This window comes from Serinus canaria, chromosome 9 (genome assembly GCF_022539315.1).
Source record: "Serinus canaria isolate serCan28SL12 chromosome 9, serCan2020, whole genome shotgun sequence".
Classification (NCBI taxonomy): domain Eukaryota; kingdom Metazoa; phylum Chordata; class Aves; order Passeriformes; family Fringillidae; genus Serinus; species Serinus canaria.
The window spans coordinates 16,177,619-16,203,018 of NC_066323.1; the positions used below are offsets into that span (position 1 = coordinate 16,177,619).

Below are 25,400 nucleotides of genomic sequence, written 5' to 3' on the forward strand. Positions count from 1 at the left end.
TGCATGACGTTGCATCCATCATACCAAATGGAGCCTCTCAGCAATGTATGTTTAATGTAATTGATAATGGAGTCTTATTTTGAAATTGAGAATGTATCAATCATCCAGTGATTAAGATTAACTTGAAATTGATTTGACATGATTTTCCTTGCAGCTTCCATGTTAGAATTTTATGAGAATTTCCAAAATGAGCCTGATGACTCAACAGAGAGGGGATGTGAAGAATGAGTCTTAGAAGGGTTGCAGTGCTCAGTGCTGCCATGCTTGAGAATTCATAACAGCTTTGGAGAGAGAAAGGTTTAAACACCAAACTTGTTATTTTCTGCACACTTAAAAAAAGCACTCTGTATTTCACGATGTCTGTAGTCCTGTGAGTGCCTGAGCACTTACAGGATGAGTGTCTCATGAATCACTGAGTAATGCTTCTGCTCCATAAAGGTGCTTAAATCCATGAGTGAATCTTCTCCTAAGAGGCTAATACAGCTGTCACAAATTCAAGGGTTTGCCTTAGCACAGCTGATGTGAAAAGAACTCTTTTTGTGTGTTCCAGCTAGGTAGTTATAATGCTGGTCTGAATGCAGTGTTTGAATGCTGTATAAACAGCATTACTCTTGCACTTTTACCATAGTAAAGGGGAAAGTATTGAAACTGTTTATTGGGAGAATGATTAATGGGACTTATACAGCTGACCAGAAAACGGAATACAATATTTAGATGGAAATTTTTTGTGAAATTCCAGCTCTGAATGAGACTATTCTTACAAATATTTACATATAGACACAGATAACCTTGTTACTCATTTGGACCTTGTGAACTAAACATTTGTACCCCATTATACTACACCCATGGTGAGGATATAGTTTTTCCATCCTCTGGAGAAAAGTCAGATAGAGAAGATAAATCCTGCAGAATAGGAATCAACACAAGTGTCCAGATTATTGCCTTAACCATTAGGTAGTGCCCTCTCAGGTTTAAAACCATGCCACATAAAAACTGGCAGTAAATTTTATGCCTATTCATCATGCAAAGACACATTACCCTAAAGAAACTGGTTTGGATTAATAAATGCTTCTTGTAGTATTAAATTTAAGGGTGTTGGGATGGGAGAGGAGCTTATCTCTAGAGTTCAAAGCATGAATGAATTCAGATCCACAAGACATACTGGATTTTCTGGCTGCGTATGTGATTGCATGCCCTGGTCAGAGATAACATTAAATATGTGTATATCTTTGTTTTTATTTAAATTGTGTACTTGGGTACTTTTGAGGCATTTAAATATGGAGGGTTTTTTTAACCCTGCAGTGTTCTATTCATCTTAATTTCCTGCATTTAACTCTCTAAAAGGACTAGAATTCTGCCCTGGCATTGTAACGAAACGTGAGGCCAGACTTGATATTCTGTAATTAAGGAAGGACATTCTGACCTTGCTGAACTTGCAAAATAATGACATAGCCTGTCTTCTACAAGCAGTGCATTTTCAGTAAGAAGAACTTATGAAAAGGATAAGGGCACCGTTTGCCCAGTGTTTGAGATTTAACTTAACTACTAACGTGATCCTGATTCATTAAAGGCATACATGTGTTAATTGATTAATAAAAACAGTTCCACTGTGATCTGTCAGTTATCCTTACAAATCTAGCAGAAATAGTTAAATTTATGTGCATTCACAGAGTAGGTCTTAGTATGAAGCTTGAAATATTTAAAGCCACCCAGTGACCCTCTTACTTGCCTTGCTAAAATACCCCTACTGCTGCCAATGATGGTTCAACTCTGGCAGCTACACCAACCTGGCCTTAGAGAAAGGGTAAATGAAGAGCTGGAGACTCATTTCTCTTAATATCCTTTATGCTATGAGCCTGTTTTTACAGAGTGTAACCTTTGCAGCAGAGTGGGCCTATATGTGTAGATATTAAAGGCATGTGCAAGAGTATTACTTTTGCAGTTTTTAATTTGAGCATTGAAGGAGGTGTTTGCAGGTTTTCATTTCCTTCTGTTGCTATCTCGTGTTATGACACATTGAACTCCAAACAGATCTATCACCTTGAATTTGTTGAGTTCACCCACTGTGAAGCAATGCAGATGCAGCGCAGGTATCAGCTGTGGAGGGAGAAAGCTCTCCTCAGTGCTGTGCCTGGGCAGGCTGAGCTGTGCTCCAGAGCAGCCATGGTCATCCTGGGAAGGGTAGTGCCTGTGAGCAGGATGGATGTGATGTTCTGCTGGTGGCAGAACTGTTAAAGATTGTGCAATGCTGTCATTTGTAACAAATCAGATGCAGGAGCAATTACCTGGAAAGTGAATAGTGAAGACTAAAAATTTCTAAGTTACTGGACCAATGTAAAAAGCACTTGCATTTAGAATCATGTTCAAGGAGTCAACCTTCTTGTGCTATGAGTGGTGGTGGGGATTCCCAAATTCCATGCAACAAACATCTGCATCAGCATTTAGTGACAACTTAAAACTGTACTAGAAGCTAAGGAAGGTCTCATGGACAGGAAGATTCTTTACATTGGACACAGTAAAAAGCTCAAAGCCCATGAGAAAATGAAGCTACACTGTACAGCACGTTTTGGGATTTTTTGCAGCTCAGATGATAAAAACCCACAGCAGTTAGTTTCACTTTGCAGTTAGTGTGTGCTGATAACAAGACAGAAATGCATTTGTGGTTGGGGCAGAAGAGGCACGGGTAGGAAAAAGGTGTTATCTCAATGAAAAAAATGTTTGTCTTGAATGTTTGCTTGCACTAGCTTAATGGTATAAGAAATGCCTTTTTCACAAATCAAATTAATGACCATTTCAGGGACAAAGAAAACTTAGGTAAAATGTTTAAATGTACACACTCCTCAGTGACCTGTTGGCATGAACTAGAATCCCCAGATAACAAAGCTGGATGTCTGTGTTAGAAAACTGATGCATACTGGCTAAGTTGTGCCAATACAGATATATAAAATGACAGATTTTTGTAATATTCTTCAAAAGGCAGTTCTAGAAATGTTAGATTACCAAACATGCTAAAGAAGCAAACCTAAACAGAGGGTCACTATCTTTTGTTTTGCTGTAAGTCTGGGAGAAATGGTCACTGGGGGAAAGGGAGTCAATTCTTTGATGCATTTGTGAGAAAGTGGAACTTTTGTCTATCAAAGCTCACACACAGTTGTGAAGGAAAATAGTTTCCATGGTCTTGCTAAACAGAGACAAGACTCACATGGCCTTGCTATTTAATGCAACTGTAAATTGAAGAGGTTTGCTTCTGATTACCAGTGGTATTGAAACAAAATTATTCCAAACATTCCTGAAATTTGAAAAAGAAATGTTCCAGATCCAAAGCCACCTTTGAGTGTGAAACCCAGTCCAAACAGTTACTGCCAGTCATTTTATGCTGTGCTGAAATTGCTCTCCATCAGTGATGCTATATCATCCATCTCTCAGGGGCAGCCTTAAGTAGTTGTAGGAATAGGCTTCAAACTCATGTTTTAGGAATGACTTGTTTGTGTAAATAAAAATCTCTAGTCCTAGATCAATTGGATATCCAAAGTTACATTGCTGTTGCTGCTATTTTACTAATGCTGAATACAGGTTTATCAAGGTGACAGCTTTTTAAAGGTGGAGAATTAACAGCTTATAGAATATACACCTTTTTAGAAGAACCACACTATGGGGTACCCAAAATCAAATTGAAAGCCTCTTAGGGAGTGCAGTGGCCTTGTGTAACAACTGACTGAAATCTGAAAACCAAAGAACTTCAGAAATACAGAAGAACTGTGAAACACACCCAGAGATACTCTTGCATAAGAGATTTTGGTAACAGCCACATGCATACAAAATCCTGGCCACTTGTGCTTTGGACTGTTTGTGACAATTTGAGAGGCTCAGATTGTTTTTGACAGAGGTCCTTTCCTAGACTATCCCTGAATTTTTACTTAGGAGGATGATAATAAAAAATGTGTTCTATTTAATCCTACTGCCTTTTTTGCTCATTATTTGAGTATTTGTGGATATTTCTTGCTTCCCTGCAGGTTTGAAAATGTTTGTGGTGTAGAAACAGCTGGCTCTTTTATTTCTTGATGTCCGCTAATAGATTTCAGCAGCCAAATGCTCACTGACAAGTATCTGCATATTCACTCAACCCCAGCTTGCCCATGTGCTGTTGTGAAGGGAGAAGTTTTGTGGAGCACAGGCCTGACCACAGAGCTGACCACATCTGAGCACGAGCAACAGCACTGTGCCCAAAGACAGGGATGGCTGGACATTTCTGGTTTGCTTTATGGTGATGATTTTCTTAAAACCATTTTTCAGAATGTACATGCACATACTGAATGGAAGAAACCACTATTTTCTTTGTCCTTTCTCACATATGCAGTGTGTTTTCTTTGCTGTCTGCAATAAATTGCAGTCAAATTTATCCTAAATTACATCATTGGGTTGAGGCAGAATGCTTCCCTCATCTCTGAGGCTACTTATTCTTCTTTTTTGTTTCTTTGCAACATCAGACTGCATTCCTAAAATGAGCCTTATATGGATTGTTTGCAAAATGAATGGAGTCTCCTTTATCATCTCACAGTCAAATTTTTCAAGAAATCTTTTCCAATACAGTAGTACTTTCTTATTGAGCTTTAGCTTCAAACAAGTGTCATCTACAAGATATTACAATGTGGCACCTGTTGCCTGGTAGAAATGGCTAGACTAGAGTACTTAATTGTTTTAAGCCAGTTCTGGAGCACACTTCAGATAATTCACTTACAGGGAAACATTTTCTTTGCAGAGCAATACTTAAACTCTGTTATCATTGCTGCCTTTGGTATCTTCAGTAAGCTTGGAGGAGAGAACTGTGAGCCACAAGGAGGCTGCAGCAAATTCATACCACACTGCAACCTGCCGTGTCTTACAGACAGCTACCTCAAAACACACACAGTGCTTCTCAGCGAGGATGTAATCCAGGAGTTCTTGCAACACTTAATTCTCTAATATAAAGTCTAATTATATGTTAACTGACTCTGTTGGGTTTTGTGTTTTAGCACCTTTGCAGCTTCAGCTGTTGCGCTCGCACGTGTACAGCAGTGTTGCCCTTCAGGGATTGCACCTGAAGCTCCTCGGGTTTTCTTTCAATCTTTTCTTACATGGATTGCCATGCACTCAGGTATGCTATCTCTCATAGTGACCTCCTTTCCCATCCCTACAAGTTTAACTGGAGAAAGAAAACTCTGCATTACAGAGGAGAATATAAGTATTACTGTGCAAAGAAATTAAGATACAGCGCTCACAGCAATCTTTTAGTCTCCACATTGCAGCTTTAGTGTTAAGGCATAAAGCTGTGTTCCTACTAACAGAAGGTATGATCACTGTGCTGAGGGCTGGGAGAGCTGTGACTATTGTGTAACTTCTGTGGGCTTAAATGGCTAAACTTAATTGTGGATCGGCTGAGTTTTCCATGGTGAAGAGAGAGGGATGCCATGCCAGCTGGCAGAAGGACGGGGAGACATCCAGCCTTGATCTGTGCAGGGTCTCCGTGCTGCTTGGAGGATGCTTTCTAAGAGCTCAGTGGATGGTGGTGATGACCAGAGAGCAGATTTCTTAAGAAACCTGGACGCCACTTCAGTTTCATCCCCTGAACCGCGGTTCCCACCTTAGCAAGTGGTTAACACCAAGAGTAGCTCTTCCTGGGCCGAGCCCACCCGCAGCCTTGCCGGGAGAGCATCCTTTGGCTGCACACGCACGGAAAGCGGTGTGGCTGCGCTGGCCCGGCCCGGGCTCCCTCCCGGAGCGCCGGTACCCCCTCGGTGCGCAGCCGTCTCGGGCAGCCGGGGCCGTGCCCGCGGCGCCTCTGGGGCCGGCGCTGTCCCGGCGCGCACATGGCCAGCGCGGGCGGCGGGGGCGCGACGCTGCCCCGGGGAGGGTCGGCGGGCGGCCCCCGCCCCGCACACCTCCCCCGCGCGGGGGGAGCGGGAGGGAAACCCCCAGTTCCGCTTCCTGACGGCGCCGCGGCTCGGGCGGGGAGCGGCGGCCGGAGCGCGGGGCTGCCGGCGCCCATGGCCGGCGAGCGGACGCGGCGCTTCACGCGGAGCCCGCCGCGGCCGCCAGCGGGCGGCTGCAGCTGCGGGTGAGTGCGGCGGGGCAGCGCCCGGCGGGCTGCGGGCACCGGCCCAGGTGCGAGGCGCGCTCGGGTCCCGGGGAGGGCGCGGCGGCGGCGCCGGGAGCCCCGGCCGGTCCGGCCCCGAGCGGAGCAGCCCGGGGGCAGCGCTGGCCCGCCCGAGCCGCTCCGCTCCGCGCCTCCCCGCGCTGCGGCCGGCGGCTGACAGCCCTCGCTGACAGCCCTCGCTGACAGCCCCGCCGGCGGCCCGGCATCCTCCCTTCGCCTTGGGCGGTTTTCTGTCCCTCCGGCTGCGCCTGGGGTGGCGGGTGCAGGGAGAGCGGGGAGCGCCCGGCCGGAGCGGGACAGGCGCGGGTGCCGGTGTGTGACAGTCACGTGAGTGTCGGTCCGCGCAGCCGGGTGGCACCATCGCTGCGAGGAGCGGGTGCGCTCGCGGTGATTTCCACTGGAAACCCCGCGCAAGAAGCCTCGAATGCCACGGAAACGCAGACCCCGTTCTTCCTACTTGCGTTCGCTTTTAAAATGCACCGCATGAGGCTTCAGGCCCCGTGTCTCTCCATCAGTGGAGTGTTCTCCTCCTTTACACAGTTGTACCTAAGTCCTTAGCTGGAAGGCATAGATGGCAAATTGCTAGGGTTCACGAGCTTTTTCAAATCTCTAGGTATTTATGAGTCATTTATTAGCCATTTCGATATTAAAGTTGCTTTGGACTTAAAGCTATGAGTTATGAGATTTACATGACTCTTTAGGTGATTAAGCATATAATTTCTGTGAATCATTTAATTTAGATAAATATTTTCCTTTTCTAGTTTTTCAGGCAAGACAGCTCATGAAGTAGAGGGAAAGTTTTAAATGAAAGGTCATCAGTCATCAGTTTACCCTACAGCAGTGCCTAGCTGTAATACATCCTCTGCATAAAACAGAAAGCAGTTCTGTAGGTGTGTTCCCATAAAGTTCATGGGCATTTTCTGTCATCTGAGGGGTCTTGCCCAGTACAAATGGACAGCTGTGCTAAAGTGACTGCTGGGCTTAGAGGCAGCAGCCAGTTCACAGTTCCTAGCTACCTCTACATCAAATGTGAGTTGTTTTCTTTACAGCATGAGATTTGAAGTGCTTTTACAGTCAGCTTTGAATGTGTTCATAAAGTATTCCAAAACTTCTGCTTTTTGAAAACTTAGAAGAAGTTACACGTCTCTCCTGACTTTCCATAGATGTTGTGCATGCTATCAGCCTTTGTCAATTCCAAAGCATCCCTACAACTGCACCACCAACAGATTTACATGGTCCCACCTGTTGGGCACAGAGATCAGAATTTGGCTCATTATCAAACAGGATGAACTGCATTGATGGAGTTTTGGTGGAAATCCTCAAGGAACCAACATTATTGGTTTGAGTTCTGACCAGACACTGTGCTGAGTCCCCTAAGAGGCTATGTTTCAGTTCAGGCACCAGCTAAACTATTGGATTGTCTCATTGCATCTTGGAGTATTATAAATGAAGTTTTGTTAGCAATGTATTTTACTCTGCTGTGCCTTTGCTGCAGGAATGCAGAAACAAAACAGAATGAAACTGATGAAGCAAATCTGAAATTGATGGTCTGTTTCCTTAGACTACAGTGGTGCTTTTAATGTGTTGCTAACAAATCTTATACTGTTATCTCAATATAGCATTTATTACTCCTCATGTATTCACATTGTATTTTATTCAATCTGTCTTTAAAACATTGAGACTTCAGTTCTAGGGTGACAAAAATCATCTGCCACTTCTGTGAGTCTTCTGTGAGACTTCCTGTTGACTGATGAAATACACTGGTGCTGGATTTCATCAGGGCTTTTGATGCAATATGTGAAGCAAATACAGTCAGATCTGAGAAGATGGTCTTTGGAAGATACTGAAGTTAAGATCTGAAGATGCCAGACGAAATTCTGGTTTCAGTTATCCCACTCAGTGGGATCACTTAGGGACTTCCAGATGTGTTTTAGTCACCAGCAGGCACAATGGTTCTGAAGTCTGAGTTGCTTGCTGTGTTGAATATATACAGCTCTGGGGAATTTAATGGAGTTACCATCTTTTTACCATACTTTTTTGGGCTGCCACTAATGTTACCTCTGAAAGGCAAAGTTTTATAAAATGCCTCATGCCTGAGGTCTCATGACAGAGTACAAAGCTGTTCCCTTTAGGGTTAAATCTTCTCTACCTACATCAGCTAGATTGAGCAGAATCAACCATTGTATCTTGGCTAGCAGGCAGATCTCTTGGCAGATGTGCTTTGGGGCTGCCAGGTAGAACTCTGGTGTTCTGTCCTGGGCAGTGATTGCTGCCTCTGGATCTGTAAAACAGAATGCCAGGGTGGCAGGTCTGCTGAGGTGTGCTAGTTCCCTCTAGCCTCTGTGCCTTGCACTCAGGGATGCTGGGATGGCACAGCCATTGCAGTAGAGCTGTCTTGCTTTTGTAAAAAAGTTCCACAGAAGCTGAAATTTCTGGCTGAATTTCAACTGACCAGAAGAGAAAATTCCCACTGAAAAGAAAAATTTGGTGTATTCAGTGAGGTCTGTTGGTTCTCAGCACATCTTACTCAGGATGTATCAGCACCATATATTCCAGTTACACTAAATCTGGCTTGTGTTGGAGTGTCCTGGAAGTTGGCTCAGCTGCTGTCAAGACTCTGCAAATAACTGGCAGCTACAAAGGAGGGGAAGCATAAATGTGTAATGTGTAAAGAATTATGTGTAAAGAACAAAGAACTAAGCCTTCTGGTACTGCTTTTGTCTATGTCCTGTAGTGAGTTGCTGCTGGACTTCTGCTGGTAATGTTTGGACAGCACCTGCTCTAGGTGCAACCCTTCAGTTCAGTAGGAGCATAGGGATCAAATGTCTAAACTATCTTAGAGAAAAGTCAAGTGTTGTGTCTTACAGCTCTTTACTGTTTTCATATAGATTGCGTCTTCCTTTGTGTCATTTATTCATTTAATAGTTGCTTGTGTTCAGCACACAAATTTGTTTGTAAAAAAAGAAGGTGCCATTATAGTCAGGAAAAATGAGCTGGCAAAAGTAAGGACATTTGTCATTTGGTGTTGTATAAGAGAGGAACTTCTGCAGTGCCCTGAAAGATAAAAAGTGGAAACGGAGATTGAAGGTGGAATATATGTGTGTATCTCACTGGTAGGGAGTAGTAACTGCTGTGTTTTGGCAGAAGTAGCAGGTTCTACATTAATTACCCAACTCTTCAGCAATGGGAGGAGTGGTGCTATCAGGTGTTAATGGTGTATGGCTGTACTTCAGGTTGTTTCCATTGCCTCCTTAAGCTTTCAAGTAATAATGGCAATTCACCAAACTAGCTGGTGAAATAGATCAGCATCATCTAGAAGGTAAATAATTTATTGCATTTTGAAACTTTGATGTGAAATTCTTTGTCTCTTCTAATAGGAAACACTTGTTTGAAAGTTGCCTTATGAGCACTTGCTGCCACTGCCCAGGAGAGCTGAATAGCCATGCACAAGAAAGGGAAATTAATATGTCTGTTGTTTCACTTGTGTCTGTCACTGCAGCAGTATTCTACTGGAGGTTTTTAAAGTGGGAATGGGCCAGTCAGTTTTCCTAGAAATCAGCTTGCTAAGTGCTCAGCTAGTACTGAACTTTATGTCATACTATGATTTCCAGATCTCAATTAATTTGGCTAAGTACTGCTGGCTGCAGTCCTCATGCTTTACATAAAGTGTTGTGACATTGCTTTTATAAAAGAGCTGTGGCAGGTCTTGCTCCTCATCTCTGCCATCGTTAAACAAGTTAATAGCAGTTTGGAATTGGGCTGTTGCTCCACGTGTCTTTTTTTTGGCACAGGTTTTTTTCCATCCCACTGCAGCCAAGCACAGAGTTGTGGTGTCCAATCCCTCAGTACTGGCTCTCTCTCACATGGAAGTCTGGATTACATGGCTCTCTCTTCTGCACAGTATGGGTTCCTCTCCTTTTTACCTTACCTGGAACCACCATAATTCCTCCCTGAAAGAACAGATCCCCTTAGTTTCCCATGTGTATTTCATGTGCTTTACAAATAATAAATATCATCTCTGTTTATGTTGTGGTTGTATATTTCTAGTTTTGAGGGGGTAATGAAGTGCTTTGTGACTCCGGTGGTGTGCTTTAGTCTCTCAAGAAGAGTTTTGTGTGTGGTTTCCAGCCTCACAGGGAGCACCCACTGCCTTGGTAGCTGGATAATGATACCAGAACTTGGGCTGTGCCTATTCTGTATGGCCTCTTGTCATTATGTGATTGGGCTTGCATGTTGTGAATGAAATAGCACTGAAAACTCCATCTGTGCAGAAGGTACAGTGCTACCTGAGCTGCTCCAAAGACAGAAAGTGCACTGTGAAGAAAGACTCCTTTCTCCTGAGGATGTTCTGATGTGTTCTGTTAGTAATGCATTTATAAAGGCAGTGAGTCTATTGTTCCCAAGTAATGCATTTATAAAGGCAGTGAGTCTGTTGTGGTGTTTTACCCAAAACAGACTCTGTGTGCTTGTACGTAGGTGCACAGGCACTGTCTTCCCACAGCTGCCACTAGATCTTTTGTCTATTTCCCTGAGAAAATCCCCAGAGTGGTGCAGTAATCTTAAGGGCACATGCATACAGAGAAAGCCTCATCCTGGTCTAGTGGCTGGGAGAGTCTGTTCATGGCAGCAGTGTAAGAGAGTCTCACCTGCAGGTCTGGAGCTGGAGTTCTGTTATGGCAGGCCTTGGCATTTGAGATGTTAGGGTTTGCCCAGGGCAGACAACTTGACAGGCGTGTTTAGAATGTTAACAACCTTGTGCAATGTTGAAATATTAAATAGCTCATTTATATTTGTAATATACCTGTGAACCTTGTTCACGAATCTACACTAAAAAACTTACCTTTAATTTATAGCCTGTGTGACATCCCTTACTTGCTCAAGCACAAGACCCATGTTATTTGCAAGTGGTCTCCTTTATTAACCATTTATGTTGTTTTGGAGTGTCTGACAAGCAATTCTGTAGATGTTTTTCAGCTGGGGTATCCCTAGAACACTTGGTCTGGCTCAGGCAAGGCTCTGATTGCTTTCAGCTGGCTGCTGGAGCTCAGATGTAAGGGCAAATCAAGCAAAGGGTACAGGCAAGAATGCACTACTTGCACATTCTCCAGCTAGAAGGCTCCCTTCCCTCCTCTGCAGGCAGACAAAAAGGACAAAGTCTGCTTCTGAGCAATTCTAGGAACTTCATCTGGCACTGGGGATGAAATTGATGCAGAAATGAGGAAAAGAAGATAAGGGAACAGAGCCTCAGAGAGGGTGGAGACAGAGAAGGGAAGAAAATGGTTTAGAAAGAAGAAAAGCATTGGAGAAAATGGGGGAAAAAAGAAAAGACTTTGTGGGGAAGGAGAGGCTGAAGAAGGCGATAAAACGAAGGAAAGAAACGAAGAGAGCTGCAAGAAAGTTTCGTCAGGTTGGTGAATAACTTGTGCAGATGAGCCATTAATGTGCACCCCTGGGCAGTCATTTAGCAGGTGGGGAGACCCAGGCACTTGGGTTAATGCAGGGTTTTTACTCTTGTCACTTGACCAACACTTTCTTTTAAATTCATGGAAAGTGGACTCACTTGAATTTTGAGTAACTCAGAATGCTTTCAGTTTGTAGAAGTTGCATTAACTTTTTTCCTTTTGCCTTCAAGGTTAAATAAGGGGTCTTGAGAGGGAGAGAATGAGCATTAATAGCAAAGAGAAGCTGGAAAATTAAGCCTTGTGTTGGCTTTGGAGGAGGATGGATACACAGAGAGATGGTTTAATATTGTTGTGGTTTCTAACAGGCAATTCTGCAGGGCATATGTCACTGCCAGAAGTCAAAACATGTTTGTAACTTTTCTAGCATGAGGTCAAAGGCCTATGAAGTAGTGACACAGATGTGATTATTGCACAAAGAATTGCTTGTCATGTGTATAATGTTTCCAGTTTAGGATTCCCTGCGTTTCACAGAACTCAGTAACAATTTTCTGACTCTGAATTATACTCACTGTCTGTTTTACAACAACTGAATATTCTTATTTTAGCAAAAGTCAGCTTTATCCCTGTTTTTGCTGATAAGGAAAACAAAACACCAGGAGCTTAACTGCCCAAGTTCATGCAATAAATGAATGATTGTCTCCAAGTTTATCCCCCTCACAGGGGAATAAATGTCCTGCCTCACATGGATGAATAATTTGCCTTCCCCTAATTTCTCACATGGGCAAATTTTTCCCTCTCTTGAAAAATGTAAGAAGACTGAGGGCTGCCTGTCCTTTGCATGCTTGCTTAATGTAAATGACTTCAGCTCACGTTGTCCCTTTCTGGGCAGAGCACAAACAGAGAAGTAGCAGGGAGCTGAGCTGCATTAGTGTTAGATGGTGATGTGGTGATGTGTGTCAGTGGAGCCTTCCAGAGCTGGGAAGGCTTTTTTAATTTGGGTGCTCAAGGCAGTATTCTAATTATTTTTTTCTCCTTCATAACAGTGATGCATAATCACAACCTAAATTGCATTCCTTAAATACATTTTTTGTAGATTATTTGTCATTTCTGGTACTAGTTTTTCCTTCATGATACAGACAGGAAGAGGTCAATGTTGCATTTTTTTCTTAAATTTTACACAGGCAGAGAGTTCCCTTAGAGCCCTGGGGGTAGGGGGGGCTGCCCAGCCTCTCCTTCCCAGTGTTACACTGGGAGCCAACATCCAGCCTCTGCTTGGGTACTCTAAAGTTGCTTTTCAGCTGGAGCCCAAATACTGCATGTTTTGGAACACAGTGTAATGTTTTGAAATGATATAATATAGATGTTCTTTAAGCTTGTATAAAGGTACATCAGATGGGGAAATCTGGATGTTTGTGACGTGTGCGAGTTCACACTGTGCAGACAGCAGTGTGAACTGCAGCTACTGTCACTGGATTCCCAGGAAAATGTGGGAGAAGGGAGATGGTACTTCCCTGCAGGAGGAGTCTTCTGCTGCCTCTGTGAAACAAGGTTTTAGCTGCAGACCAAAAGAAAAAAAAAAGGAAACCTCAAAAGTTGAAAGATACAGTGTATTACATTTTAAATTCCTAGTGCAGTCATTAATAAATTACAATTAACTTGCTGCTAGACTTTCTTCCTGTTATTGCTGTTGAGCAGTTGTAGAATATTCATTGTACAGAAGCTTAGTATGCTGTCAGCATTGCAGTGGTTTTTAATTGCAGTGTAGTTTTTCCTTCATGGAGTGTAATTCTGTCACTGAGTCTGAAAGGGGCACTTCAGGTGGGAGAAGAATGCTGGCTGACTTAAAGCAAACATGATCCTAGGTTACTTTGACATGTTGACCTAAATTAAATGATGTAGATATAATGCAATTTAATGAATGCAATTGAATTGGATATGATAGAGGGGGAAAAGGTTTCATTTTTTTATGTGTTGCTGTTTGTCACAGGAGTAATGCAGAAATATTCTCTCTGAAAGTGGAGCAACTAGCAATGTTTAGAATAGCAAAAAGAAAATCTGTTATCTTTGTATTTTGGTTTTTCAGTTGTCATTGTCTAAGTGTATTGCTTGCCCATGCTAGATGTACCTGCTTTGGTAACCATGTTTAGGCTGATGACTTTGAGGAGTGTAATTTATAGGCAGGAATGAAAATCTGATCTCTTAAGTGTCTTTTGGCTCTGCTTTTCTGGGGCTAAATTAAAAGTTCCCCACATGGGGAGCCCAGTGGCTCTGCAAACAAGGCCTAGAAGCATCAGGAAAGTTTTCCAGTTGCTACCTGAAAATGTTCCAGGTAGCTTATCCAAAAGCTACCTGAACATTGCAACTAAGGGTTATTGTCTATCTTTTGATGCGAATTCCTTAATGATCTTTGCTCTGGATTGGGTTTTTCTTGTGGTTTAGGGGCAGAGGTTGACATGGTTTGAAGAAAATGAATTTTTAAAGTGTGAGAATATTCTCCTGTGATCTCAGTGTTTGCCAGGCTCTGGGACAGAGAAAGTGCATGGCAGAGGGACATGAGGAGAAGGAGGGGGAAGACTCCTCTGGTATCCTCTGGCCACAGTGGTGTGTAACAAAGCCTTAAACTACTTGTTCTGCCTCTTTCTTCTGCTGTGAGGTGCTTATTGCAGCTTCCTCCTTGCCCACTCTCTACTCCCTGCCTTCTTTCCTCTTAGTCCTTTGCAAGCCCTGGCAGCCCTGGGGGGAGTCTGAGCCAAAAAGTCAACAGAATAGAGGAAGGAAAGGCTGCCTGTACCCAGACACTGTGCAAAGTGTATGTTCAGTTTGAGGGAGGGCAGGATGCCAGTCCTCCACATCCCCCTTCTCTCCCCTTTGGAAGCAAACACAGCTCTCCTTTCCATGCTATGAGTAGGTGCAGGAGAAAGGATTCAGAGCTTGTTGAGTCTTTGGGTGAGAGTGGTGGGCTGAGATCAGCCTGGAGGCTATTGATTGGGCTGTGCTTGTTTAGATAATGTCATCTTTGGAGCCTGTCCTGTGAAAGAGCTTTCTCCATTGCTGTGCAAGTACCATGGCACAGGCCAGGCTTGATGTCTTTTGTTAGGAATGCCTCTGTTGCATTTCACAGGCCATAAATAACTTGTGGTATTTGTAGCAATCTCAGTCTCTCTTTGAAGATACAAGTGCACTGCCTTTTCCCTGGCTTCTCTTTTTTTGTTACTTAGCCTCAAGTGGTCTCAAGTCTAAAAAGTGGTTCAGGGGCCTAAATTTGGCCATCCTGGGGATAGAACTGTTTTGTGGCTTTGAACTTGAAGCTATATTGAATGAAATACATAAAAGCTTGTTCTTGTGAACAACAGTGCATTGACAGGAAGAGACCTTGGGAAAACAAGTCCTGAGTCATCCCTCTGGTTCTGTGTGCAGAGAGAAAGGGAGTGATGAGTCAGTATTAAAACCAGTAATGATCAGACTTTGATATTCTAGAATATCATGTGGCGTGTGAATACCTTTGGTATTCACATATTTGCAGTGCATAGTAAGATATGTGCTGAGCCATCACGTTTCTGTTGTCAGTATATAGGCACATGTTTTCTCCTCCAATTCATGGGTGGCAGGTGGACTTCCAGAGTGGATAGAGAGCAATCACAGGAGCTATGCAGACGGTGAATATCGTGCACAGCTCTCCTCTGAAAGCAAGTTACTGAAAAGCATCTGCCTGTTCCAAAGCTGCCTCTCACGTCAGGCAACAGTTGCCTTTTACAGGAGTAACAGTTGTCTTTTTCTTTGAGCTGTGTGATTGCACAGTGCCTCTGTTCTGCTGACACCCTTTCATTAAGCAGCTAAAATCTCAAGCACTGATGGAAATGAAGTTGTACAACATTAAGTAGGGTTGAATTATACTGGTCTCTTTAGTGCTGGATGAATTTATCCTCATTGCTTCCCCTCATTCAGTGAAAACTGGTTTGTAGGTTTTGTAAGGGAACCTGCAAAACAGAAATTCAGGAGATCCATGAACAGAAATTTGGCTTTTCTGGTCAAATAATAACCTGTGATTTAATAGTAATGTTAGGAAACCCCTAATATAAACAAACAAACAAAAAAATTGTAGTCAAGGTGGATGATTACTTTTCTTCAGGTGTCTTTCAGAAGACACCTGCTTCTTTTTATATTTCAAATGCATACCCAGTTGTTTCCATGTTTCTGTATACTTTCTAAAAGAAATGGAGCTCAACACACCAGCTCCAAGTGTTTTAACTCCAATTGGCTTGGAAATGGAAGAAGATGGAATGGTAGGTTTTTTTTTTGGGGGGGTGGGTTTATGTAGCCATGATAGTTCCAGCTGGCTGGAGATGTTGGCAATGAAATGCTTTTTGCCTTCTAAATGTTCTTTCCTCAGAAAGGGTGAGGAGAACACTGTTTGCAGAGAGGTTTCAGGTGAATGTTACCAGTTACTTGTGTTGCAGGATGGGCAGTAGTACAGTGGGACACAATGTCTTACATGCCTTAATGTGAAATTTATCTCCTTTTTTTCCCTAGAATTTTTCTTACAATGAGAGTCCTTCAAAACCACTAGCCATGGCCTGTATGTTACAGTTAAATATTATCTTTCTCTCATTTCTCCATTCTCACATCTGCCCACTGCCTGCTTTGCTGCCCTCACCCCTCCCAGTCCTGGATCCTCGTTGTGCTTTGTGTCCCACTCCCACTTGTCTCAGAGCCTCTGTTAATGCCTCTCTGTGCAGGGAACAGTGTGTCAGTTGTGGCAGGCACCCTATCTCTGCCTGCCATCCGTGCCACATTAAACCCACTTCTTCCAGGAATGCTCCTTGCCAGTTCTGTGAGTTAATCTCTGTGCTCCTCCCCTCCTGAGCAGCTGCCCCGTGCTGCTCTGCCCAGCCCTGCCTCTCTCCCCAAGTGGCAATGGAAAGCCTTTGGCTATGGGAACAGGCCTCTCCTCTGCCTTTAGTGAGAGCTTTTGCATTGAACACGTGGGTTTGTGTTGCTAGGTGCTATTTGAATGACTGTTCACCAGATAAAATATAGTTCAAATAATACTGAGGGACTCTTCTTGGAAGAAGAACTTTTCCTGTGTCTGTTTCCTTAAAGGAAGCAGTGTTCCCTGTTCAGTGCAGTGTGAAAGACAAGTTCATGTTGTGATGTGTGAATATATCAATGGATTTATATTTCTTTTAAAATTGACTCAGGTAAATAGGGCTACTATCAGTTTCCTAGGAATAATGGGGCATGCCTGATTTGGGGGGTTTTAAAACAAGAAGTTTGCATTTAAATTCCATGATGATGGCTATTGAGCTGTGCTAGAATGAGGTATAAGGGCTGCTCTGCTTGGTCTTTGTGCCCCAAGGGTTCTGGGTTTGTGTTTTCTACCACTGTTTCCCAGTGTGTATTTCAGAAGATCCTCATTCCTCATCCTAAACGATGTGTCAGGGATTCAGATAAGAAATTTGAGTTTCTTTCTTTTGGAAGAAGATTTTGAGTGATCAAGAATGGGAGTCAGCAAATGACTTGTAATTAGAGCTTGAAAACTGAGGTATGAAAGCTCAGTGAAGCACAATGAAGGGTTGCTGCTCAGTCTGTAACTGAGTCTGTCATCATCCCAGCTGCAAGTCCTGAACCCACCTGGCTCAGTTTGCAACCAGTTTGCTGGTTGTTGTTAACATCTATGACGTACAAAAGATAATGCAAGAGAGTTGTCTGATTTTTTTTTGCCAGTGTCAGAGCTCCAGACATGCCCCGGAGCCAGTATGCCAAACACATCCTGCTGGCATTAGCTAACACAGACAATTTAACAAATACCTTTTTCTGTCATAAGGGTGCAAAAAGAAATTAAAATTGAGCCATGACTAAGGAATAATACATTCTAACTGCTATTATTATGGGCTCAGCTTAGCAGATTTTTTTAGCTTTTTCATGTCTGTTTGTGAGATAACAGGAATAAAAGCCAGCAAAGTGCAGTGCTAACGGTATGACTGCTTTTAGACAGTTTGGCAGGAAATGCTGTTTCCTGTTCTTTTGATGTTCTGTTGACTTTCTCATAAATATTAACCCATCTGGGGCTTCAACATTTGTTGTTATGGTGGCATAGACAACGTCAGAGACAGCCAAATTTAAATGTAGTTGTTCCTTTAAGAAGATTGAACAGGTCCTGGTTAAAAAATGCAGAATTATGCTGTAGTTCTTTTGACTGCAGTGTATCTTCCGATTTCTGTCTGCATAGTCAAGTTGGAAAGTGGGATTAGATTTGCCTTTAAATATAGGCTCATACTGGTGTGGCTTGCTCTTCTGGATCAGATCAGAGCTTCCAGAAGTCCTGTGGCACAGGCAGGTGCCAGGTTCTGTAGGCACACAGTTGGTGGTGATTGGGATGGGGCTGGCCCAGCCTCATCCCCAACTGGGCACAGCTGTGAGAGCAGGTGAGCAGCACTGACAGCAATGAGCCATGGAGTGCCCAGGGGCACTGACCAACCACCAAAGGGAGCAGAGGGCACACAGGGGCAGGGCAGCAACAGGAGGGGATAAAAGGCTGGGCTAAGGAACAAGAGGGGCAGGTGCTTGCAGCCTGCTGAAGTGACAAGGTGTTACTCTGTATGGGCAGATGCCTGAAGCCTTCTGATGAGGTGAGGTGTTGCTGTGTGTGGGATGAGGCTTTCTGACATTGTGTGGTGACACTCTGTGTATGGTGGCTGTCTCAACTGTGACATGTGCTGTGACAAGGTTCCTCAGCACTCCAGGAAATGACTGCAGTGCCATTTGATGTGCTTTGCAGATCACCAGATGAATTTACATTTGTAATAGGATGATAGATCAATCTTCTCCATTATTTTCTTAAGAGGAATTGTGTCCTTATCTTTTGAGACCTCAAGCAAATGCTGTCCACAGGTGTGTCCAGGTGCCTTCCAACCCAAACTCTTGTGTGATAGAGGTGAACCTCTCTTAACCTTTCACCCTGCCTGTTCCTCTTGGCTGGCACAGTCATGTGAGCCCTGGTTCAGCAGGATGGCTTGGTTAGGGCAGTACCTCCTATCAGGGTGCACCAACCAGTCTTTTGGGGCTGGCTTTTAAACTTGGGGTTTTATCAAACCAGATGCTGATAGATGAGATTTGAAAGGCAGAGGCTGCTGCTTCCCAGAGAGCTGAGATCTGCAGGCACGTTTGTGCTGGGTGGGGGACATCTCTAGGTGTCTCCCTGGAAATGCAGCAGCTTCCATTGCCGGTGTTTGTGCATGCCAGTGCCACTGTGCCCCAGCAGTCTCCTCAGTAAATTGCCAGCCTGATCTTTTGTGAAGAGCAGTTGTGTTGAATTTACTGTTCCTGCATCAAGAGTGAAGCACGGATGCTGAGAGTGAGTAATTGTAACCAGGTCTGCCCTCATGCCTGGCAGGGTGTGTTTGGTATTTAGCTGGAACTGTTCCTAATTTGCTCAGCTGCTTGATAAAAGCATAAATGACATCGAGGTGAGAGTTCTTCTGTTGGCTGCAACTCTGTGTCACCATGAAATAATTGTGACATTACATAGAAAGTGACAAATGGGTTAACTTTAATTAGAGCACTGATTATATATTGGTGTGGATTTCAGCAGAAATTGCTATCTCTGCATTTAAATTTCCATCTGAATTGTAAGAGAAAGTTAAGAATATTTCCCCTTGGTGTGGGAAAGGGGTGTATTTAGAGGGAATGTACATGTACCATCATATTTTCACTTGGATATCCCGTGTTCTAATGAAAGCTTTGGCAGCACAGACAACCAGACTTCCTTAAAAAACAACTATAAACAATCTTTTGGGTTAATGTTCCCATGTTTACTCTGTAATATTTAAATCCTTTACTTATGCATTTTCACTTGTTCTACTGGAGCTACTTAAGAACAGAACCCTGTTGAATGCCCATCTGTCAGCAGAAGAATGAGGGGGGCCTAGGGAGTTGGTCATCTGTTTAAAAGTCTAATTGCATGTTGCACACTGGGAACTGCTTGATGCCCTGAAGTAAATCAATAGTTTTGTGAGTGTAAATAGTTGTGATTTCTTGAAAAACACTATCTGGCTGATTTCTATTTCTTGCTTGTTTGAGAAGTCCTGAAAGACTAAAAAGAGAAGAGGTCAACATTTGGATACCTAAAATTTCTGGGACCCTTTGGAAGTTTGAGATGTGTCATAATAATCTAGAGAATGACATTGCTTCTGTTATATACTAGGTAATTTTTTTAAGGAATGTTCAAAAGTGGTTCTGTAAGAACAGGATATTTTCATAAGTACCAGTTAATTTTACCAAAAGTCAATAGCACAAGCTATTAGGACTTGAATAATAACAACAAGTTACTTGTAGTCAGACATTTCAGTCAGTGAGAATGAAAGCTCTTTGCACATATGTGTATTTAGCTCATAGCTTCTACTCATATTTTAATCTCCCTTGGAGTTCAGTATTAGTCTTTCAAAACACACATGTTACTAATCAAAATATTATTCTTCTAAGGATTTCTTCCTGAAATACCAACCAGAAGACATATGTTTATAGAGACTGTGTTAGAACTTAACAAATACTGGCCAAACAACTTATAACTGGCCTGGTTTTGCTTATTTTGTATTTTGTTGAATCAACAGCCTTGTGGATGTGAATGTTAATGGATGCCAGAAATGTAAGGCCCGTTAGTTTTAGATTTTGTATGATTTTATTATCTTCTGGAGGTCAAATAAAAGAAAGGGAGTGATATCCTGACAAGAGACATGAAATGAAAACCACATGTTGTACAGAAGAGCTGTCCAGGGGACAGTGTCACTCATTAGCTGCTACAATAGCTGTTCCTTGGTTTGATATAGTGAGCACATTGTTGTGCTGTGACAAAAACCCAGCAATATTATTTCTAAAAGGGGCAGGATGCTTTTTGATTGGTTTGGTGTGTTTTGTTTTGCATTTTGGGGTGCTTTTTTTTTTTTTTTTCCATGGTGATAAGGGCAAAGCTGTGGGTTTCAGGCACTTCCTTGGGTGTTGTGTGAGGAGCTGGGTTTGAGCTGCTCCTTTCTGAAAGGGTGACAAGGTCCCAGTGAGCAGTGTGGGTCTGAGGGACCCTGTCTCTTTTCCATGCTGTCTTCTGGGTGGTCTCACTGTTCCATTGTGCAGCCTGGGCTTCCTGGCTGGTGTAAAGCAGGAGGAATGTGAGCCTCCCTGAGCTCCTAGATGTGCTAAGAAAGGGAAGGGTTTGGGGCTAATCAGCCCCCACACTGCAATCAAGAGGATGACTTCTCTTCCAGTATTGGCACTGTGTACACACAGATCCCTTTTCTTGTCTGGTGAGGGCTGATGTTTATGCCAGTAGGATTCTCTGTAGGTGGATTGCTCTGTAGAAATTAAGAATTTGTTTGCCCTGTGTGCTTTAGCCCAAGAAGTGTCATGGTTAGGTGATACTTGACATGGTCAAGCAGGGAAAAGGTGCTTGGCTGGCTGCCCCTGGACCTGTCAGATTAGGGCAGGGATTTTTGAGTAATATGTAAACAAACAAAAAAATCAAGACAGCTCTGTAATATTTATAGCCTTAAAAACTTTCAGAGAGTCCTAACTCTTAGCTTCTTTATTTTGGATTCTTGGCACTGATAATAAGAAAGGAATCTGAAGCCACAGTATTATACTGCTAGTAGAAACAATCCGTGTTCTTCTTGTGGGATCTTTGCTGACAGATACAAGGATACATCTGCAGCTGCTGTATTTGGGGGACTGGGGTGATGGGAGAGCAGCACCTGAGACAGCACAGATTCTGCTGGCCCCATGTGTACAGATTTTACTTTGCATTTCCTTTTTTTACTATGTCCACATTTTGTGCCTAATTTTCCCTTTTGCAGCTGTAGAAGCTTATGCTCGGAAATTGAATGAGATTGTTCCTTTTGGTTCCTTGCTTCTGGCTGAACTCTTTGTATATGCCTCAAAGTGAAATTGCCTTGAAATAATAAGCAGGGATTGTGCAGCTGACTTAGAGTTGAAAGAAGCCTGATTGGGAGCCTCTTTTGTTCATTTCTGGGTTAGTTTAGAAACAGAGCCTTGTGTGAAGGGAAATTGTATGGCCTGAATGGCCAGTTCATCTGCTAGCCTTTGGTCTAAGGCTTTGGCTTAGGTGGCTCTTTTGCTTTGGTTGTGTTTGGGGCTGTCCCAAAGAGGGCACAAATTGGGCTCTGGTTTGTTAGGCTGAATAAGCCCTGTTCTTAGACATTCATGAAATAACAGTTTTGGAAAGAACCTTCTGGAGGGTGTCAGGTCCCTCCCAAGAGATAAGGTTGCTCAGGGCCCTGTCCACTCTCCAAGGATGCCCTGTTCCTGTGTTTGACCACTCTTTGTGGTTAAAAGTTTATTTTACTGTGTTTAATTGAAATGTCCACTCTCACATGTGTTCTGTTCATTTTCTCATCCCCTGCTGCTATGTCTCTGTGCAAAGCCCCTCCCTTCTCTAGACCCTATGAGAGTATAGACAGGCAAGGTTTTCCATCAACCTTCATTTCTTATGGCTGGACAAAGGTATTTTCCTCATCATTTCCTCCAGCCTCAGTCTGTCTTGGTGATCTTGCAAAGAGCTTGATCCTCTGTCTCAGTAGACTTGTGCTGGGAGTCTGAGAGCTGGACACAGTAACCACATTAATTTCCTGGGCACGTTGGCAGGTCTGTTCTGCAGCTGGTTCATTCTTGAAGGTGGCCAGGCCCATTCATGTGCTCTCAGTGATGTCTCAGCAGGGTGCTCATGCCATCACTTTTAAACACAGTAGTGTGAGTACCCCCTTTGCTAGAGTTACCTGGCATGATATCCAGAACTACACTGACCTCTGCTTGTGCTGGTGTCATACTGGTAGTTGATGATCATTTTGGTATTGGCCTCTGCTTCCAGCTCTTTCTCCTTTGTTTTCAGCTGCTGAATGCCCAGCTTGCAGTAGAAATTCTAAGCTTCAAGGAAGTTGATATTTTGTATTAAAAATTTATTAAATTAGTCTGGAATGCTTCAGGCAGCTCAACTCCTGGCTCCCTGTGACAGACAATTATTTTGGTGAGGGACTTTGGAAGAGTCTTTCTTGGCTTGAAAATCCAACAGCCTTCTGTGAAGAGCATGTGCAGAGCCAGGTGGGAATTGCTGCTGGCCTCCATCACATGCAGAGTCCTGACTCAGAGGCAGAAGGTGCTGGATATTACTTTTGTAATGTCAGTCTGGCATCTGAGAGAGAGGAAGGATATCAAAAATGGGAGCCAAAAGATGAGTGACTGTATGTCTCTGGCCTGACTTCATCTGGAGGGAAAAAAATTGTGTGGTTTGGGTTCTTTTTAATTTTTCATGCAGACAAATAAGGAAACAAGCTTAGCTCCCATTCTGAGTGCTGAAGAATTTGAAACTGTGCTGGAACGCTGTGACTGAGGTATAGATGCATCCAGCCTGCCCTGAGTTCCACACTTCATTTCTCCAAACGTTTTTACCATGTGTCCATTTGCAATCAATATGGTCCTGCTTCTCCAGCTTATCTGGTATGGCCTGAATTTACACCTGTCCTGTGTAATCTGTGGCATTTGGGTGTGAAGCATGACCTGTTCATTTAATACCTGTTTCCACTCTTTCTTCGTTGTAAATCAGTAGTTTTTCTTTGTTAAACAATATGAAAAGCATTAAATAAAAGAATTCATTTGTTGTTTAAATTCCTACCTCAAATGTTGAGGCATGTGCTTTTTTTTGTACTCAAGTGAGTTGTCTAAAAACAAAAGGAGTGTACAAGTAGATTGGAGTGTGCCAATAAATACCTTCCTTTGCAGGCTCTCTTGTGACCCAAAAAAGAGTTATCTTTTCAAAGAGTTAGAGGATGAAAGTGCTGTGGTTATGGAGCAGTTCTGGGGTTTGTTATTGTTGATAGCTGGGTTGTAAATACAAACATGTCATTGGCTTGGATTGGAGGCAAATCAGAATAAGAAATGAATTTTCTACCAAGATATCACTGTCTAAAACTCTGCTCTAGTCCACAGTTGAGTGGTCTTTTTGAAAGTAACTCCAGTCCCTCTCTGTCTCTGTGTTTGCCCTGTATTTCTGGCCTGTAGTTGAACAGAAATACTAGTTTTGGGTTATGGCAAGCTGTGGCTGCTACAGAAGTAGAGAATAGGTTGCACATCCTGAAGATGAGATTTCAGCAGCAAAGGTTTCTGTGGCTCTTGTCCAAAGTTTGTGGATGTGGGTGAGATGTTTTGCAGTGGTATTTTAGGCCTTTGATCATATTTTAGAGAAGAGTTGGTTTACTAAACCACGGTGCTGTTCAGGCCATTCAGCATAGAGAACATTGCTGTACAAAGGACACCTCATCCAAACCCACATCTTGTTCCTAAAACTTCATTAGTGGCTGCTGACATCTCTGTCTCCCTGTGCCCTGGGAATGTTCCTCCTGCTCTCTCTCCCCTGTTGCTTGGTTCTCTTTCCAGTGTTTCCATAAGTGGCAGGGCTGGTGCCAGGGCAGCAAATGGAGAATGCATTTACTCTTCTGTGGGAAGAGCACCTTGCCATGTAGCTGGGTGTGTTTGGTTCCACAAAATTGATTTGGGAAACATCTAGACAAAGGGCTTTGGGATTTATGCATGTCACGGAGATCTTGTAGCACTCTGTTTAGCTGTAAGGAGTGCCACAAAACCAACATGTTACAGTGAAAACAGGCACTGTGGTCTTTCAGGTTTTTTTTCCTCCATGCCAGTTTTGGTTTTCAGATGCTCTCCCATTGGGCTAGTGAAATGGAGGTCACCTGGAAACAGGATCAGCTGTTGATAATGCAGTTTGAGGGGCTAGGTGGAAGTTAAATGTGTATCTTTCTGAAAGAGGATAATAATTTTCTATCAGTTCTTTTTGGGAACCTGTGGGGTGGTGGCTGCTTTTTTTTTCTGGTGTGACTTATCTGTAAAATCTTTGCTTTGGAAGTCTGAGCTCAGCCAGGGTTATAACTTCTGGTGAAATCTCTTCACAGAGTTTATCTTAGTACTTTCTGTTTTTATTTAACTGTGTGCCAAAGAAAAGATGAGTTTTGGTAGCTCCAGCTAATTCCCCGCCAGTTTTATGGGATAATAAAAGTTTTTTTTTTAAACAAACAAACATTTGCTTTGTAGGTTAAGTAGTTATTTTTCCTGGTTTGAAGTCAAATATTTCTTTTCCTGTTACATGCTTAAGGAAACCACAACAATGCTCTTAGCTGCATTTTAGAATGTTCCCTGCTAGATCCAGAAGCCACTGAAGTTGAAATAAGGAGGTTTTCATCACTGCCTATGGGTTGCAGTTCTCCATTTTACTTGACCTAAGAATAATCCCATTGATCTCACAGAGGCTGTAATTATGGAAAACTACCTGTCAAAGTGAGCAATTTCTTGCAAATCAGTAGGGTGCTTCACCTGAGTTGAAAATAAGAATGTGGAAACTACTGATATGCAGATTACAGATTTGTTTCACTTTTTGTAAAGAGAATATTCTGAGAAACCTCTTTAGAGGTTGAAGCTCCAGAGATACAGAATTGTAGACCAGCCTGTTGGAAGTCCTTACATGACTCTTTTATCACTTTGTTTTCTTTTTTGTCAAGTGGTTGCAATTTGTTGATGCAATCTGCTGGAAGATCTAATGGGGGAAACCTGTGTTAGGGCCGTGTACAGTGTGGTAGTAATTAAGAGTCTGTGTAGCACTGTCACCACACATCAACGTGAAAGAACAAAGGAATATCCATAAGAGAGGGGCAGCGCTAGCACAGGCACTGGTGAGAAGCCTGCTTCTGGCCTTACCTGGCTTTTTTTTCCTTTCTTGCCATGTCTGTAGCAATTGTTTCCGCTTTGAGCAGCCGGTTTGGGGAAGCAGCAGTTGGGAGCTGGTCTTTCATCTG

At 43.1% G+C, this 25,400-nt stretch overlaps 1 protein-coding gene across 2 annotated transcripts in view; it reads left to right on the forward strand.

Moving 5' to 3' along the window:
• Window positions 1–11,372: 11,372 nt before the first annotated feature.
• The window catches only part of DOCK10 (dedicator of cytokinesis 10), a 135,718-nt gene continuing 121,690 nt past the window's right edge, over window positions 11,373–25,400 (forward strand). For both annotated transcript variants that reach the window (XM_050978018.1, XM_050978020.1), the window contains exon 1: window positions 11,373–11,540. In XM_050978018.1, the coding sequence (XP_050833975.1) occupies window positions 11,442–11,540 (99 nt within the window). In that variant the 5' untranslated portion in view covers window positions 11,373–11,441. The remainder of the gene's footprint in view (window positions 11,541–25,400) is intronic.